Source organism: Mustela putorius, unplaced genomic scaffold, assembly GCF_011764305.1.
Source record: "Mustela putorius furo isolate JIRA1106 unplaced genomic scaffold, ASM1176430v1.1 tig00537227_pilon_pilon_pilon, whole genome shotgun sequence".
In the NCBI taxonomy this organism is placed as follows: Eukaryota; Metazoa; Chordata; class Mammalia; order Carnivora; family Mustelidae; genus Mustela; species Mustela putorius.
In genome coordinates, this window is record NW_025422368.1 from 33,705,277 (window position 1) to 33,720,151 (window position 14,875).

General features: G+C 40.5%; 1 protein-coding gene across 2 annotated transcripts in view; it reads left to right on the forward strand.

Moving 5' to 3' along the window:
- Positions 1-14,875, forward strand: part of PLBD1 (phospholipase B domain containing 1) — a 51,862-nt gene that overhangs the window by 14,180 nt on the left and 22,807 nt on the right. For both annotated transcript variants that reach the window (XM_045072897.1, XM_045072898.1), the window contains exons 3-6: positions 5,665-5,748; positions 7,094-7,232; positions 12,898-13,038; positions 13,480-13,624. In XM_045072897.1, the coding sequence (XP_044928832.1) occupies positions 5,665-5,748; positions 7,094-7,232; positions 12,898-13,038; positions 13,480-13,624 (509 nt within the window). The remainder of the gene's footprint in view (positions 1-5,664; positions 5,749-7,093; positions 7,233-12,897; positions 13,039-13,479; positions 13,625-14,875) is intronic.

Consider the following 14,875-nt stretch of genomic DNA (forward strand, 5'->3'; position numbering starts at 1 on the left):
TTAAGTAGGGAGATTTCCCAGCTTGCATGGAAAAGACTTACTCTGGGCCTAGCTCGAAGCTCACAGTAGTGGGACATGACCTAGTATTCTTAGAACACCCCTGGCAATGGGCTGGAGAAGAGAGAGGAAGGGAGGAGGCTATCGATTTCTTCCCTCATCTGATATGGTCCAAGAGGGGAAGGCTTATCATACATTCTGATGCCCAGGAGCTCATTTTGAAGAGCTGCAAAATGGAACAGAGAAACTGGGCTCCCAGGGACAAGAGCTCCAGGAGGGAGACAGAACAGAGAGCATACTGGAAGGATTCAAAGGCTTATGACTCCAGGCAGCACAGCCGTGCAGCCCACCGACACTGTCCTCACTGACCAAGCTGTGAGAGGCAGGGGGCTGCCTTGGTATTCAGCACAGAGGAGCCTAACCTTCAACCACCCGGAAGCTGTGGCTAGAGTCACAAACCAACAGAGGAGGAGGAATACAAGTCACAGGCAAGGGTGGTGTTCTTGTGTTTGTTTTCAGCTACTCATGGGCAACTGTCTGAGAAGCAACAGCATCTTCCTATACACACATCATTTTTTCGATCTAAAACCTATACTCCCAGGGACGTTACTTGGGGGCGTTTGTAAGGCACGATTCGACTTACTGAGACACAGCCTTGGAGCAAAAGCATCTGAGGGGGCGCTTCGGCTCAGGTCATGATTCCCGGATCCTGGGTTGGAACCCCATCCTGCTTCTCCCTTGCCTGCTACTCCCTCTGCCTGTGCTCTCCTGCTCTCTGTCAAATAAATAAATAAGTAAAATCTTTAAAAAAAAAGGAAAGAAAGAAAGAATAAAGGAGGGTCTGAGCCTGGTCTGAGAGGGTGAATTTATGCCAATGGCCAAAAGAAAGAGCCATCTTTTTGTTTTCCTTTTTTTAATCCCCCTAAGATTTATTTATTTATCTGAGAGAGAGAGAATGGACGTGCACACCCACAAGCAGGAGAAGGGGCAGATGGAGAGACTCTCAAGCAGACTTGATGCTGAGCACAGAGCCTCACACAGGACTCAACCTCACAGCCTTGAGATCAGGACCTGAGCTGAAACCAAGAGTCCCAAGATTAACCAACTGAGCCACCCAGGCACACCCACCGTGTTCTCCATTCAGCAGCAGAGCTGCTCAGGTGGCTACCATGGGCCATGGGAAGTTTAGGGCCACCATGTTCTTCCCACATCACCACATTTAAAATGGAGTGACATTCCTTATATTCCCCAGAATCTTGAAGGGAATGAATGTGTATGAGCTTGGGTATTGTGGCAGGAACAGCTGAGATACTGTGATAAAGAGCTTGGTTTAACTACCATGGAGGAAATAATTTGCTCTCTCCAACCTATGACATACTTGCGAGGCCAAACAAAAACATATAAAGAAATATTTTGAAATCTTCCATCATTTCATTTGAAGTGTTCAGTCATAAGTTGTTTCCTTGAACCTTACAACACTCTCCAGAGAACAGCTGGGACCCAGGCCCAGCCCTCGTGCTTTATCACGAAGCTCCAGGCCATCCACAGCCCTGCCGTGGCATGGTTTTCCCACAGGGTACAGTGGAAGCAGTAGGTCCAGCCGGGCCTCAGCCTGAAGGCAGCCCTAGACCCTTCCAGGGCTTCTCTCACCGTCTTGCCCTTCCTCATGCTCTCTCACCCGGACCCATCTCCTGAGGAGCCGCTCCCTGCGGGACACTGCCATTACCATGCAAACATGTCTTCTGGGTGGGCTCCTGAGCCCTGCCATGCTGCCCTGTCAGCCTGTCACACATCCCTTTCCAGCAACTCTTACACTGCATTCCCTGAGAGCCAGATGCTGCCTCTCCCATCTCCACCACCTGAAATATTGCTCGGCCCCCTAGGGCCCATCTCACATGCTATCTCCTCAAGGCACTTCCCGATTCCATTCCAACTGGATTGAGCTCCCTCTCTCCCCTCCACCATCTGTTAATGCTTACTTAATTACATGCTGATTAGGTTTAATTGAATCCTGTGCTGTTCCAGTTCTTTAGGGATGAACCAAAAGCATGAAGTACTTTTTTCCATGTAATGCAGTGTCTGGCAGCCATGGCAAAATGGAGCTTCTTCCTTGATTTTTTGACTTGGGCTGGCTCCCTAATCAGAGTAGCTCATGTCTCACTAATGATGGTAAAGCTGATAAATAGTCCTACATTGGTTTTAATAAAATGAGTCATGAAAGCTTTCTGGAAAGAATGATGATGAGGGTGTGGGTATCAGGTCTGCTCCAGTTTTCAATAAAGTGGCTGAGCCTGTGTGTGGCTGAGGCAGCCACTTAAACATCTCTGGAATTATCTAGTAGGAGCGAGCCACTTCACTGCAACAAACACATTACCTGCCTTGTGTTGGACTCTGGGGAGGGGGAGAAAGAAATGGGGTGGGTTAGAGCTCCTGAGCACACTCTTCAAAGAGAACTCCATTTAAGTTAATATGTTGACACAACAGTTGGTGAAACTATGATGAAAGGAAGTTCTAGCAAGATTATGGCACAAGTAAAGGAAGTAGTCAAAGGTGGTTTCTTTTTTGTTTCTGGTCTACCAGGAAATACCTCAAGAATCTCTACCATAACCTGAACTTGCTTCTTTGATGTTAGAAACTCAATGTGCTTCTCATTCAAGATGGTAGGCAAAGCAAAGATAAGTGAGACACATTCTCATCCTCAAAAATATCAAATGGCCCAAGAACTAGGAATTATTTGGATTTTCCCATGAATCACAAGGTGCTGCTGCTTCTGCTGATCACAGCGATGGCAATGACTAAACCTTAGATGACATTTAAAATGGGCCAGACACTGTTCAAAGCATTTTACAAGTTAAATTACTCCCATTACTATTGATGTGAATGCTCGAGCATAGTGAAGTTAAGTAACAAGCCGAAAGTCACAAAGCTAGTAAACAAGGACCAGGTTGTCCAGCGACAGAGTTTGAGCAGGCATGCACATGTATCCACGTAAATGGATTGCTATAGGAAATTCTGAAGGAGCTTGTTTTGGTCTCAGACCCAGAAAGCTAAAGCAAGTAGAAAAGAGTACAAGACAGGACCTGACAAGTGCTAACTGATAGGGTATTAACATGACACAAAGAGACCCAGGGTAGGGTGGGAGTAAGTGTGTCTTTCCTAAAGGGAAGGAAAGTCTCCCCCAACTTAGGATGAAATTTACTGACTTTACACGCCACAGAGCTGAAATTAACAACACATCCGTGAAGCGGACTTAGCGTTAGGTCTGCATGATGAGAATTTGGAAGCATGGAGAAGTTGGTCATATTGTCTAGAAGTAATGAAGTCAAACTTTGAACTCAGAATTCAGAGTCTCTACCCTTAACTGCTGTCCTATATGGCTCTACCACACCAAAGTGTAGGATCCCAGACCCAGGGATCAGAGAAGGGCCTCAACCTGAGGAAAGTGGCCTGTGTTCCTCAGGGCGCCTGAATGGGGCAGGATCCATGGCCTCAAGGTGGATGTTTCTCTTTCTCTGCTCTGTATGGCAGAACAGGAAAATCCCTAGCCCAGTTACCCATCTATACCTCCATCCATCCTGTCGTTCCGTGGGCATCTTCAGCAACCACCCCTGAGTCAAGACTCTTGTCTTGGCACTGTGGACATTATGGGTGGAGTAATTCTTTGTTGGGGTGGGGGGCTGTCCTATAGATTGCAGGGTGTTTGGTAGCCCCCCAGCCTCCACCCACTAGATACCAGCGGCACCTTCCCCACACACATACACACACATACACCCCCTAGTGTGACAACCAAAAATGCCTACAGACGTTATTGTGGGGCAAGGGCACAGGGAGAGAGAGAATCTCAAGCAGGCTCCGTACTGAGCACAGAACCCATTGCAGAACGTGATCTCACGACCCTGAGATCATGACCTGAGCCAAAATCAAGAGCTGGACGCTCAGCTGATTGAGCCACCCAGGTGCCCCTACAATTTTTTTTTTTAAGATTTTATTTATTCATTTGAGAGAGAGAGAGAGGATGAGTGCAGAGAGGGACAGAGGAAGAAGGCAAAGGGAAACAGATTTCCCCCTGAGTAGAGAGCTGGACACAGGGCTCAATCCCAGGACCCTGAGATCATGATCTGAGCCGAAGTCAGACACTTCATCCACTGAGCCACCCAGGCACCCCCACATTTAATTTTTTTAAGTAAGTTTTATTTATTATTATTATTTATTTATTTTCTAAAGTAAGTTTTAAAATAAAGAATCCCAAATAGCCAATAATCTGAGGGGAGGAAGGGATGGAAATTAAAATAATGAGAACCATGTTAATTGTCAAAAATTAAAAAGTCTGATTATACCAAGTGTTGGTGAGGTTGTGGAGCCAGAAGAAGTCTAATATGTAGCCGGTGGGTATATAAATGGGTACAATCCCTATGAACAACCACTTGTCAGTATCTAGTAACTGTAGATAATATATAGGATATTCATCCCTGCAATTCCACTTATATATATAGTAAATATATTCCAGAAGAACATGCAAATATGTAAGAAGAGACATTTACAATAATATTTGAAGTTGCCTTCATGAATTCTTATATACTAATACCATGGAATACTATCAACAGATGAAAACAATAAATTTAAATTGCAGATGATAATACTGTGTCATGGTGAGAGAATTACATGTTAGAGTGACAGTATGATCTTGTTTATGATTTCTTCAGAAACCTAAGTAATACTGTACCTTATTTATTATTAACTCTATATCTGGGAGGGGGGACAGCTGGATGGCTCAGTGGGTTAAGCATCTGCCTTCAGCTCAGGTCATGATCACAGGGTCCTGGGATCGAGTCCCGTGTAGGTCTCCCTGCTCTGTGGGAGCCTGCTTCTCCCCTGCTTGCCACTCCCCCTGCTTGTGCGCCCTCTTTCTCTCTCTGACAAATAAATAAATAAATAAAATCTAGTAAAATAATAAATCTATATCTAGTAATGGTATAGAAACATGCATGAGAGTAATAAATCACCCATTCAAGATTGGAGTTACATCTGTGGAGAAAGGTGTGGAATTAGCATCGGAGAACTGTACAGAAGGGCTTCAGCTGTAATGTTGTTAGGGTTTTTTTATGATTTTATTTTTAAGTAATCTCTACTCCCAACATGGGACTCGAACTCACAACCCTGAGATCAAGAGCTACAGGCTCTACTGACTGAGCCAGCCAGGCACCTCTCTAATGTTTTATTTCTATTTAAAACCGTAGGCACAAACATGGCAAAATGTAATGACTTTAATAAAGTTGCATAGAGGTACTTGGGTGTTGGTTTTATTATATGTTTTTCTCTATGTTGGAGATATTTCTCAATTTTAAATTGTACTTTTTTTTTTTTTTTAAGATAAGGCAGAGGCTCCTAGGTGGCTCAGTCAGTTAAGCGTCTGCCTTCAGCTCAGGTCGTGACCTCAGGGGCCTGGGATCAAGTCCTGCATGGAGCCTGCTTCTCCCTCTCCCTCCCACTCTGCTTGCACTCTCATTCTCTCATTCTCTCTCTCTCTCAAATAAATAAATAAAATCTTTAAAAAAAGATAGACCAGGTTTGCAATAAGGGGACTTGATAGTCCAAAAATTGTATAATTTGCTATGATGGACTGCCCTAGGAAGAAAAATAGAAAGTAACCATTTTCTTTTGTTTCAGACACATGTATGACCACTTCATTAACCTCTACCCACAGCTGATTAAGAAACCTTCCATCGTGGATAAAGTACAAGATTTTATGGAGTATGTATAATAGCTCTCCTCTTGCCACTGAGACTGAAGGTCCTGAATCTGTTATTGCAAACAACAATTTTTCCTTCTGCCAATTTGTTTTTCTATCTCTTAGGAAGGACTAGTCCTGCCTGTGGCTGGTCCTATAGTAAGGTTTAGCACATTTCGGTAATGACATGAAAACTGGTTGCAGACAACATGTCTTCTAACTTGGGCTCTTTCAAAGGTCAGGTTGAATGTCATCATTGATTACACATCTGGAGGAAGACACATCAGTGTAAGGAAGGCAAAGTTAAATGCCTGGACTGCTTCCGCCTGAGGATCCTTCAGGGATCCCTCCTGCTCCCTCTCTGAGGTGCTTCTGTGCCATGGGCCTGGGTTCCCATCTTAGCGGGAGCCCTGGCTGTTATCTAGTTCTTATTCTTAATATCCTTGTAGAACATGGCCATTGTAATCAAGTTTTCTGAAGACTTAGTAATTCTCAGTATTAAGAAAAGTTGTTTCCTATTTGTTTTATATGTGGCATTGTTTTATACTTGTGACTGTGATTAATTTGGGGACCATAGGGCTCCTGGGTTGGCCCTCCAAATCATACACTGAATGCTAAAGTCCTACAGCACATCATTAAAAATTATTGGGCTAGATCTCATGAAGCAATGACCTTGTATTCTAAGACTGATTTGGAGAAAGCCAGAACAAATCAGAAATAACTTTCAGTATACCAAGTCATGTCAAATCATTCTCTTTCTAGAAAGTGCAGAGAACTAAAAGAGAGACAGAATGGAAAGACTATAAAGAAGAGAGACAGAATGGAAGGAGAATAAAAACAAGCCTGTCTTGCTAAGTATACTAGGACAGAGGTGTTGAGGCAGTTACTGGCCACAACTGAAATAGAATGAACCATAAACTATAAAAACAATTGGAGAGAAATATAGACATATATCAACTACCCTGTCCTTAGGAGTTTTTTGTTGTTCTTTAACTTTACGACTTCCATATAAAAAAAGTTAATGACTTATCCGTACTGATTTAGTGAGGCATTGTGGTTTTGTATGAAATACATATGGATGGCCTATCCTTGAATTTTGTAGATTTCAGTATCACGAGAAGCTAAATGTTATACCTAGATAGAGCATGCAGACAGCTATCAAGAAAGAGTCATAGTCCAAGGAAGAAATCGAAAATATTTTAGGATTTGCCCAATAGCCTTTCAAAGTGATTTGGATGTTACAAGATCCAGAATGTAAATTACACTACCATAAGTATCTGAATATATAATCTCTAAATGCCTCGGCTTGATTTAGCTTTAGATGAGCAACCATGGAGATCTCGAGGGCAAATCTAATTTCTCTTGCAGGAAGCAAGATCAATGGACCCGGAAAAATGTGAAAACTTACAAGGATGACCCATTTTGGAGGCATACAGGCTATATTATAGCACAGATGGATGGGCTGTATGTAGGAGCAATGAAGAGGGCTAAGTTAGAAAGGACAAAGGTAAGATTTCCAAAAAGCTGCTCAGAATTTATATTATAATTTGGCAATATTATTGCCAAGGATATCAAACATTGAAAATTATCTTGAAACTATGACAAGAATATTGAAAGAATGGCAAGAATACTGAAAATTATCTTTAAAATAACATTGCAACCTAGAAACAGATCAAATTGGGACTAGTGTATCTTGCACACAAAAACGCTGCCTTGTTATATGGCTAGCACCTGAGTCAGTGACACAAAATTCAAGCTTAATACACAATCTCTATCTCTTTCATAATACTATGCTCTGGAATAGCTTAAAGAATGTACTGAATCAATGTACTCGCTGTTAAACTAATCTAATAAAGTTAGTATTTTAGGTGATAGAATTGTTAAGGCAAAATGTTAAAGTGTACAAGTTCTATGGTTCCCATCCTCTATTAACGTCATAGTTACAGTACGTCATAATATTTCATAAAGCTTTACTGAATCATTGAAGATTCAAAGATACCATTTAATATACTTCCAAAAATTATGGAGATTTTTTATTTCCTGGGAGTAATACACACATACATACACACACAAATACACACACACACTGGAGATATATATATATGTGTGTATATATATATATATAATATATATATATATATATACACACATATACACACACACATTGAACAAAATATACAAAAAGACAGTTCATAGAAAAGTGATGCAAAAAATTCTTAATCATATGAATCAAGCCTTACTCATAAGTTTAGAAATACACATTAAAACCATCCTGAAACATACTTTCTCTACTTTCTCACTTGTCTATTTGGCAGAAATTCCAAAATGTGAATGCCTACTCTGCTAGCAAGACTAAGGGAGAAAAAAGCACTTTCCCAAAATACTGGTAGTAATACAAACTGGTATATTTGCTGTGGAGAGAAAACGTGGCATTCAGTATCCGAATCGTCTACTCATTTACCCTTTAACCCAGGAATCCCACTTCTACAATTATCACCAAGGTTCACAGGCAAAAACTCCATATGGCTTATGTGTCGACCTCTTCGTTACAGATAATTTGTAATAGCAAAAGACTGAAAACAGCCAAATACATAGAAGACTGGCTGCGTAAATGATGTGGCTGTAACAGGAATGAAGTAGATTTCCAAATACTGTTACGATGTGAGGTTTGGGATCTGTTATAAAGTATAAAAAAGTAAGGTGAAGACCAGTGTGAATTGTTTGCTGAATTTTATGTAAGAAATGGAAAGATAGATAGATATAGATTTGCTTAACTTTGCAAGAATAAGCAACAATGAAAGAATAAACCCAAAACTTATAAAAAAAGAAAAAGAAAAAGATTACCTCCCAAAAAAGGAAGAGAGGAAAGGGGAGGGAATGGGAATGAAAGCTACATTTCTCTAAATGTATCTGTATATATATTTTACTTCGGAACCATGTAAATGCTGTTCATAATTATAAAACAAAATTTAATCACCTGGAAGAAAAACAGTCCCTAAAATCTTAAAATGAATTGATATTAATATATCTAATGATATATCAAAAGTTCATGGCATAACCACACAGAGAGTGGTTATTTCCAGTGACCTTGACGCAATCATTACAGTACATCCTTAACGGATAGATCCTAAGGACAAGAACTACCATAAAACAAAAACAAAACAGCCTTAAACAGTAATTCAGTAAGCTCACTTTATCAATATAGTGTAGTTATTTTAAAATTTTATAAATACAGTAAGATAAAGCAAATAAAGAAATACGGTGAATATCAAGATTTTCAGCATATTGGCACCTGGGTGCCTCAGTGGGTTAAGCCTCTGCCTTCGGCTCAGGTCATGATCTCAGGGTCCTGGGACTGAGCCCCACATTGGGCTCTCTGCTCAGCAGGGAGCCTGCTTTCCCCTCTCTCTGCCTGCCTCTCTGCCTATTTGTGATCTCTCTGTGTCAAATAAATAAATAAAATCTTAAAAAAAAAAGATTTTCAGCATACAAAAAGCCAATGAAGTAGAGGTTTCATAGTTTTTAAAGTTGTTAGATAGGCAGGAAATCATTACTTTTAGCTTCCTTTTAAAAAATACATATTTTCTTGCTTTTCTCCCTTGAGAAGGCTTAGAAATAATGAGGAAAAATAGCTTTGATCCAGTAGCACTGAGCATCCTCTAGGAGACCATGTTTTAAGGTGAGCAACCGTATCTCAAACAAGACCAAAAAAGTACTAGCCACGAAGAAAAATATAAATTCAGCTAATTAAATTTCATTTCATCAGAAGACACTATATTGAAAGTGAAAAAATAACCTACAAACCAAGAGAAAATACTTGCAATACATTTAATTAAGAAAGGGTTTGTTTCAGAAATGCATAAGGAATAGCAAATAAATTTTAAAAAAGAAAATACCCAATAGGAAAAAAGGCAATGGGCAAAAATATCAACAGGAATTTCCCAGAAAAGGAAACAAAAATGGCCCATAAAAATGTGAAGAAATGCTTAATTTCAGTAAGAAATACTGATGAAAACCTCAGTGAGGGGGCGCCTGGATGGCTCAGTCGGTTAAGCGGTTAAGTGTCCGCCTTGAGCTCAGGTCTTGATTCCATCACCTCAGAGTGGGGCCCCAGGGGAGTCTGGGAAGTCTGGTTCTCCCTCTCCCTCTGCCTATCCCCTGCCTGTGCACTCTCTCTCTCTCTCTTGCTCTCTCCCTCTCTCAAATAAATAAATAAATAAGATCTTTAAAATATAAATAAGTAACCTCAATGAGATTCTATTATACGCTGGAAGTGGGAAATTTTAACCACTGCTGGATTGAGTAAATTGTTCCAACTGCTTTGGAAAAGCAGTGAATTTTACTTGAAACATTTAAAGATAACATATGTTCTACAGTGTAGCAAATCCACTCAGATTAAAGATATTCTTATACGTGGGGGGAGGTGGCCTATGTATGTAAAAGTTCACATTGCCATTGTTTTGCCACAAACTGGAAACACTCCATGGTACTATATATTCATGTAATTGAATACCTCATAGCAATGAAAATAAACGGGCTGTTTCTACACTATCAACATTGACAAATGTCAAAAAATAATGTTGACCAGAAGAATGCATACAATATGATTCTATTTATACAAATTCAAAAGGAGACAAATTTAAAAATACATTGTCTAGAATGTGTACACAGATGACAAAGTAACAGAAAAGCAGGTAATGAGCCACACAGAACTAGCCCAGTGGTTACTGCTGGTAAGGAGGGAAATGCCATTGGAGGCTTTCAAGGCATTGCTAATGTTCTTTTTCCTAATCTGTCAGGTGGGCTGATAAGTGCTTTTTCTTCCTTTTAGATTGTGCATATACATCTTTATTCTTTCATATGTATGGTATCATTCTTAATTTTAAAAAAAGGCATGGGGGGGGGCGCCTGGGTGGCTCAGCAGGTTAGGGCCTCTGTCTTCGGCTCAGGTCTTGATCCCGGGGTTTGGGGATCGAGCCCCACATCGGGCTCTCTGTTCCGCAGGGAGCCTGCTTCCTCCTCTGTCTCTGCCTGCTTCTCTGCCTACTTGTGATCTCTGTCTGTCAAATAAATAGGTGAAATCTTTGAAAAAAAAAAGGCATGGGGAGCCTGCTTCTCCCTCTACTGCTCCCCGTGCTTGTGCTCTCTTTTTTTCTCTCCCTCCCTCTCTCTTTCTGATAAATAATAAATAAATAAGTAAAATATTTAAAAATAAATAAATTAAAAGGCAAAATATTAAAGGCAAATTGAAAACTGAATAATATTTGCAATTTCTATCAGACAATGAACTAATCTTAATATATAACAAACTCCTAAAGGTTAATAAGAAAAAGAATAAGAAAAATAACTGAGGCAGATGACCAGTTCGCCAAAAAAACAAATCCAAAGGCTTTTAAACACGCTCCGCCTTACTCCTAATAAAAGAGTTGCCAGTGTAAACTGCAATGAGACACTGTTTTTCACCTATCCATTTGGAAATAAACTCAGTGTTTAATGTTGAGGCTGGAAGAGAGTCTTAAAATAAGCCACATGAGGACAATTTGGCAACATCTGTTAAAATCAAAATCACTTCTAGGTATCTCTCCTACAGGTAGTTCGCACACATACAAAATGATAGGTCCAAGATTGATTATTGTAACATTGTTTATAACAGCAAAAGACTAGAAAGCCCCTAGAAGTCCATCAATGTAATGTAATATAATTGTATTTTCAATATAATCCTGGTCTGAATTAATGTATTCCATTTACTGGAATACTGTTTGAGAGAATGAGGAGGATTTTACATCTAATATGGGAGGTCAACAAAACAAGTGAAAAATATTAGGAGAAAAAAATCAAGGTGAAGAGTAGCGCAGATAATACACTACCATTTGTGTAAAAATGTATTTGTAACACACATTAAAAAGTCCAGAGAAGGACATAGAAACGAATAAAAAGTGGTAAACTGGAGACAGGGTGGTACCTGTGAGAGGATTTCCACTACAGATTTTATCATAATTTTTTCTTTCCTTTTTTTTTAATAGCTATGAATTTTTTTTTTTTTTTTTTTTTTTTTTTTTTTTACGTGACAGATCACAAGTAGGCAGAGCGGCAGGCGGGGCGGGGGTGGGGGGTGGGAAGCAGGCCCCCTGCTGAGCAGAGAGCCCAATGTGGGGCTCGATCCCAGCACCCTGAGACCATGACCTGAGCTGAAGGCAGAGGCTTAACCCATCCAAGCGCCCCTTACCATAATTTTTTCTTAACTATCTATTTATTTGAGAGAGCGCGAGAAAGGGGAGTAGGGCCAGAGGGAAAACCCCAAGCAGACAGCCCACAGGTTGCAGAGCCTGATATGAGGCTCCATCCCATGACCCCAAGATCATGACCTGAGCTGAAATCAGAAGTCTGATGATCAACTGACCGAAACACCCAGGTACCCCATCATAATTTTTTATATCTGTAATAATGAAAGTGTGACTTATTCAAAGGACAACACAAAGAGAATATGTATATAAATAAATAATCAGGTTCTGGCTTTCTTTCTTTCTTTCTTTCTTTCTTTTATGAACATGTCACTTTTTTGTCTTTCCACCAACTCTGCCTAAAAGCCAATTTGTAGATGCCCGACCCCAGGCTACTCTGGTGGACTGACTCTTGCAGGAGCAGTGCTCTCTAGTTGGCACAAAGTTCATGTTCAAGTCTGATCATTGCTTTGAGGTAACTGCTGTCGAGCCAGTCAGACCACACGAAAACCAAACACGAAATTAAAACGCATCTTAGTTGAATATTTTGCTGTAAAGCAGTGATTCTCAACTATGAGCATTCTCCCTTCAGAACACAGTCAGCAATGCCTGGAGATGTTTTTGGTAATCAAAACTGGAAGGGTTTTACTGATACTAATAGGGAGAGGCCAGTGATGCTGCTAAATATTTTAGAGTGCACAGCCCCCAAAGAGAAAGAATTATTTGGCCCCAAATACCTCAAGTATTTTGGGTATCAAAACATGCCAAAACATCTCTTACAGACCATAAGGTAATAATTATTTTGTAAGCTACAATAAAATCTAGTACATTTATTCCATTAGGGACCCTTCCCAAAGGAATGACTGAATGGATCCCTAACAACAGGAAAACAAGAAAATGACATCCAACTATCACAAATCACTGTTAAGAGCGGTCTTTGTCTTTCCCCAGCCCATGACCATGTTCCAGATTCAGTTCCTGAATGCCGTTGGAGATCTGTTGGATCTGATTCCCTCAGTTTCTCCCACAAAAAATTCCAGCCTAAAGGTTTTCAAGAGATGGGACATGGGACATTGCTCTGCTCTTATTAAGGTAAGACATAGCAGCCTCCATGTTTTTCCTTGCTCTGGGCCACACAGACTTTTCCTATATGTCAACCCAAGTGTGGTCACATCTCAATCCTGGCTTAAACCAACTATCAGCTCATGTGACCTCTATCTAGAAGTTAAGAACTGGAAGGAGCTGATGGAGGGAATTACAAGTACAAGATGGTACCTCTGTTTCTTCTACCACTCCTCCCGTGCCATATGCACCTACCACTCCTATGTCTGACAGTCTTCCATTTTGGATATTGGGAGGACAGAGTCTGTCTGTTTTATGCACATTAAAGGTTAATGTTGTGCTCCTTGGCCATATTTTCTCATAATAAATATGGCGATGAACACCCAAATTGACACAATCGCTGTACACTTCCTATGCCTATAGGCAGTTACCTATACACCTCTTCGTCATTCACTATGATTCTGGCTGTAGGTTCTTCCTGGATTTGAGAACGTCTATTTTGCTCACTCAAGCTGGTACACATACGCAGCCATGCTCAGGATATATAAACACTGGGACTTCAACATCAAAGATAAAGACACCAGCAGTAGTCGACTCTCTTTCAGCAGTTACCCAGGTAAATAAATTTAGAGGGACATTGGAGTACTCTTCCGTATTCTTTCAGAATGAAACCTTGGCCATTCAGAGTAACTGGAATGGGAGAAGAAACCTTTAGAGGTTAGTATGCATGAATGAAAGTTGATGTTCAGAATGCCTTTTGAAGAAATACAGCTCTAATGCTTTTATGTAATGGAATGGTGTGAAAAAAGTTAATAGCTGCCGAAAACTCACTTCATCAAATGCCAAGTGAGGTATGAGATACTTTCCTAGGCTCTGCGGCAGAAGCCAGGTTGGGCAACAGAGATCCTGCTCTCAGTGTTTCTTCAGGGGCCTGTTTCTTTTATTCATCACAGTATCCACAGAACTTAACTTAGTGTGGCACCTTGTACTTAATTTTTGCTGAATGAGTGGCTGAATGAATGCATAAGCTTATAAATCTTACACTAGAGCAAGATAAGTACTATACAGGTAATAATGGTATTATTACTGGGTACTGTATGAGCTACAGTGGAAATGTAAGGAATGTTAAGAGTATTCAAAGGGGAGGGTCAGCTCATACTGGATTGTCAGGGAAAGGAAAGAGGCCAATACTTGAGATAAACCATGAATGATGCCTAGAATTTGAACAGTGGGATTTGTGGGAAGGATGGTCTCTGTGGAGTAGGAGTTGCAAGCTCCCGTTCTTAAAGGGGCCAGGCAGATGATGTAAAATGGATAAAGGGGGGGGGCTGGTATAAGAAAATGAAAGTGAAAACAATTGCAACAAACACATGACCCATTGAAAGGGCGCCAAGTGCTCAGCTCTCACTGAATGTTGTCACTCAGCAATATGGCGGTCAGTGTTGCCAGATCCTCCAACTTCTGAAGATAAAAATAGGGATGTAACAAAATGCACTGTGTGAACCTAACTAAACAGTTCTGCTACCTGGAATGACCCCCTCAGGTGTAGGTTTGGAACCTCCTCACGGAACATCATGGGTATAGGCAAGGGGAAAATTCTTAAACATCTAAGAGTCCAACAGCAGATACCAGGTGGACAGTTTTGACTTTTAATTACATATTTGTAAAATACAACCACCTGTTGTATCTATCTACCTTTGTCAGAGTTATCATTACCCCTTCTGCTGTTATTATTATTCCTGGTAGTATTAATACCATCCTATTACAAATTCTGATCAGTGACATAACTTTGTATTGTGCTGTCCTTGTGACCCCATCCTTCCTTTGAAAACACTTTGATTCCATCTTTGTCATTGCTCGCTTAATT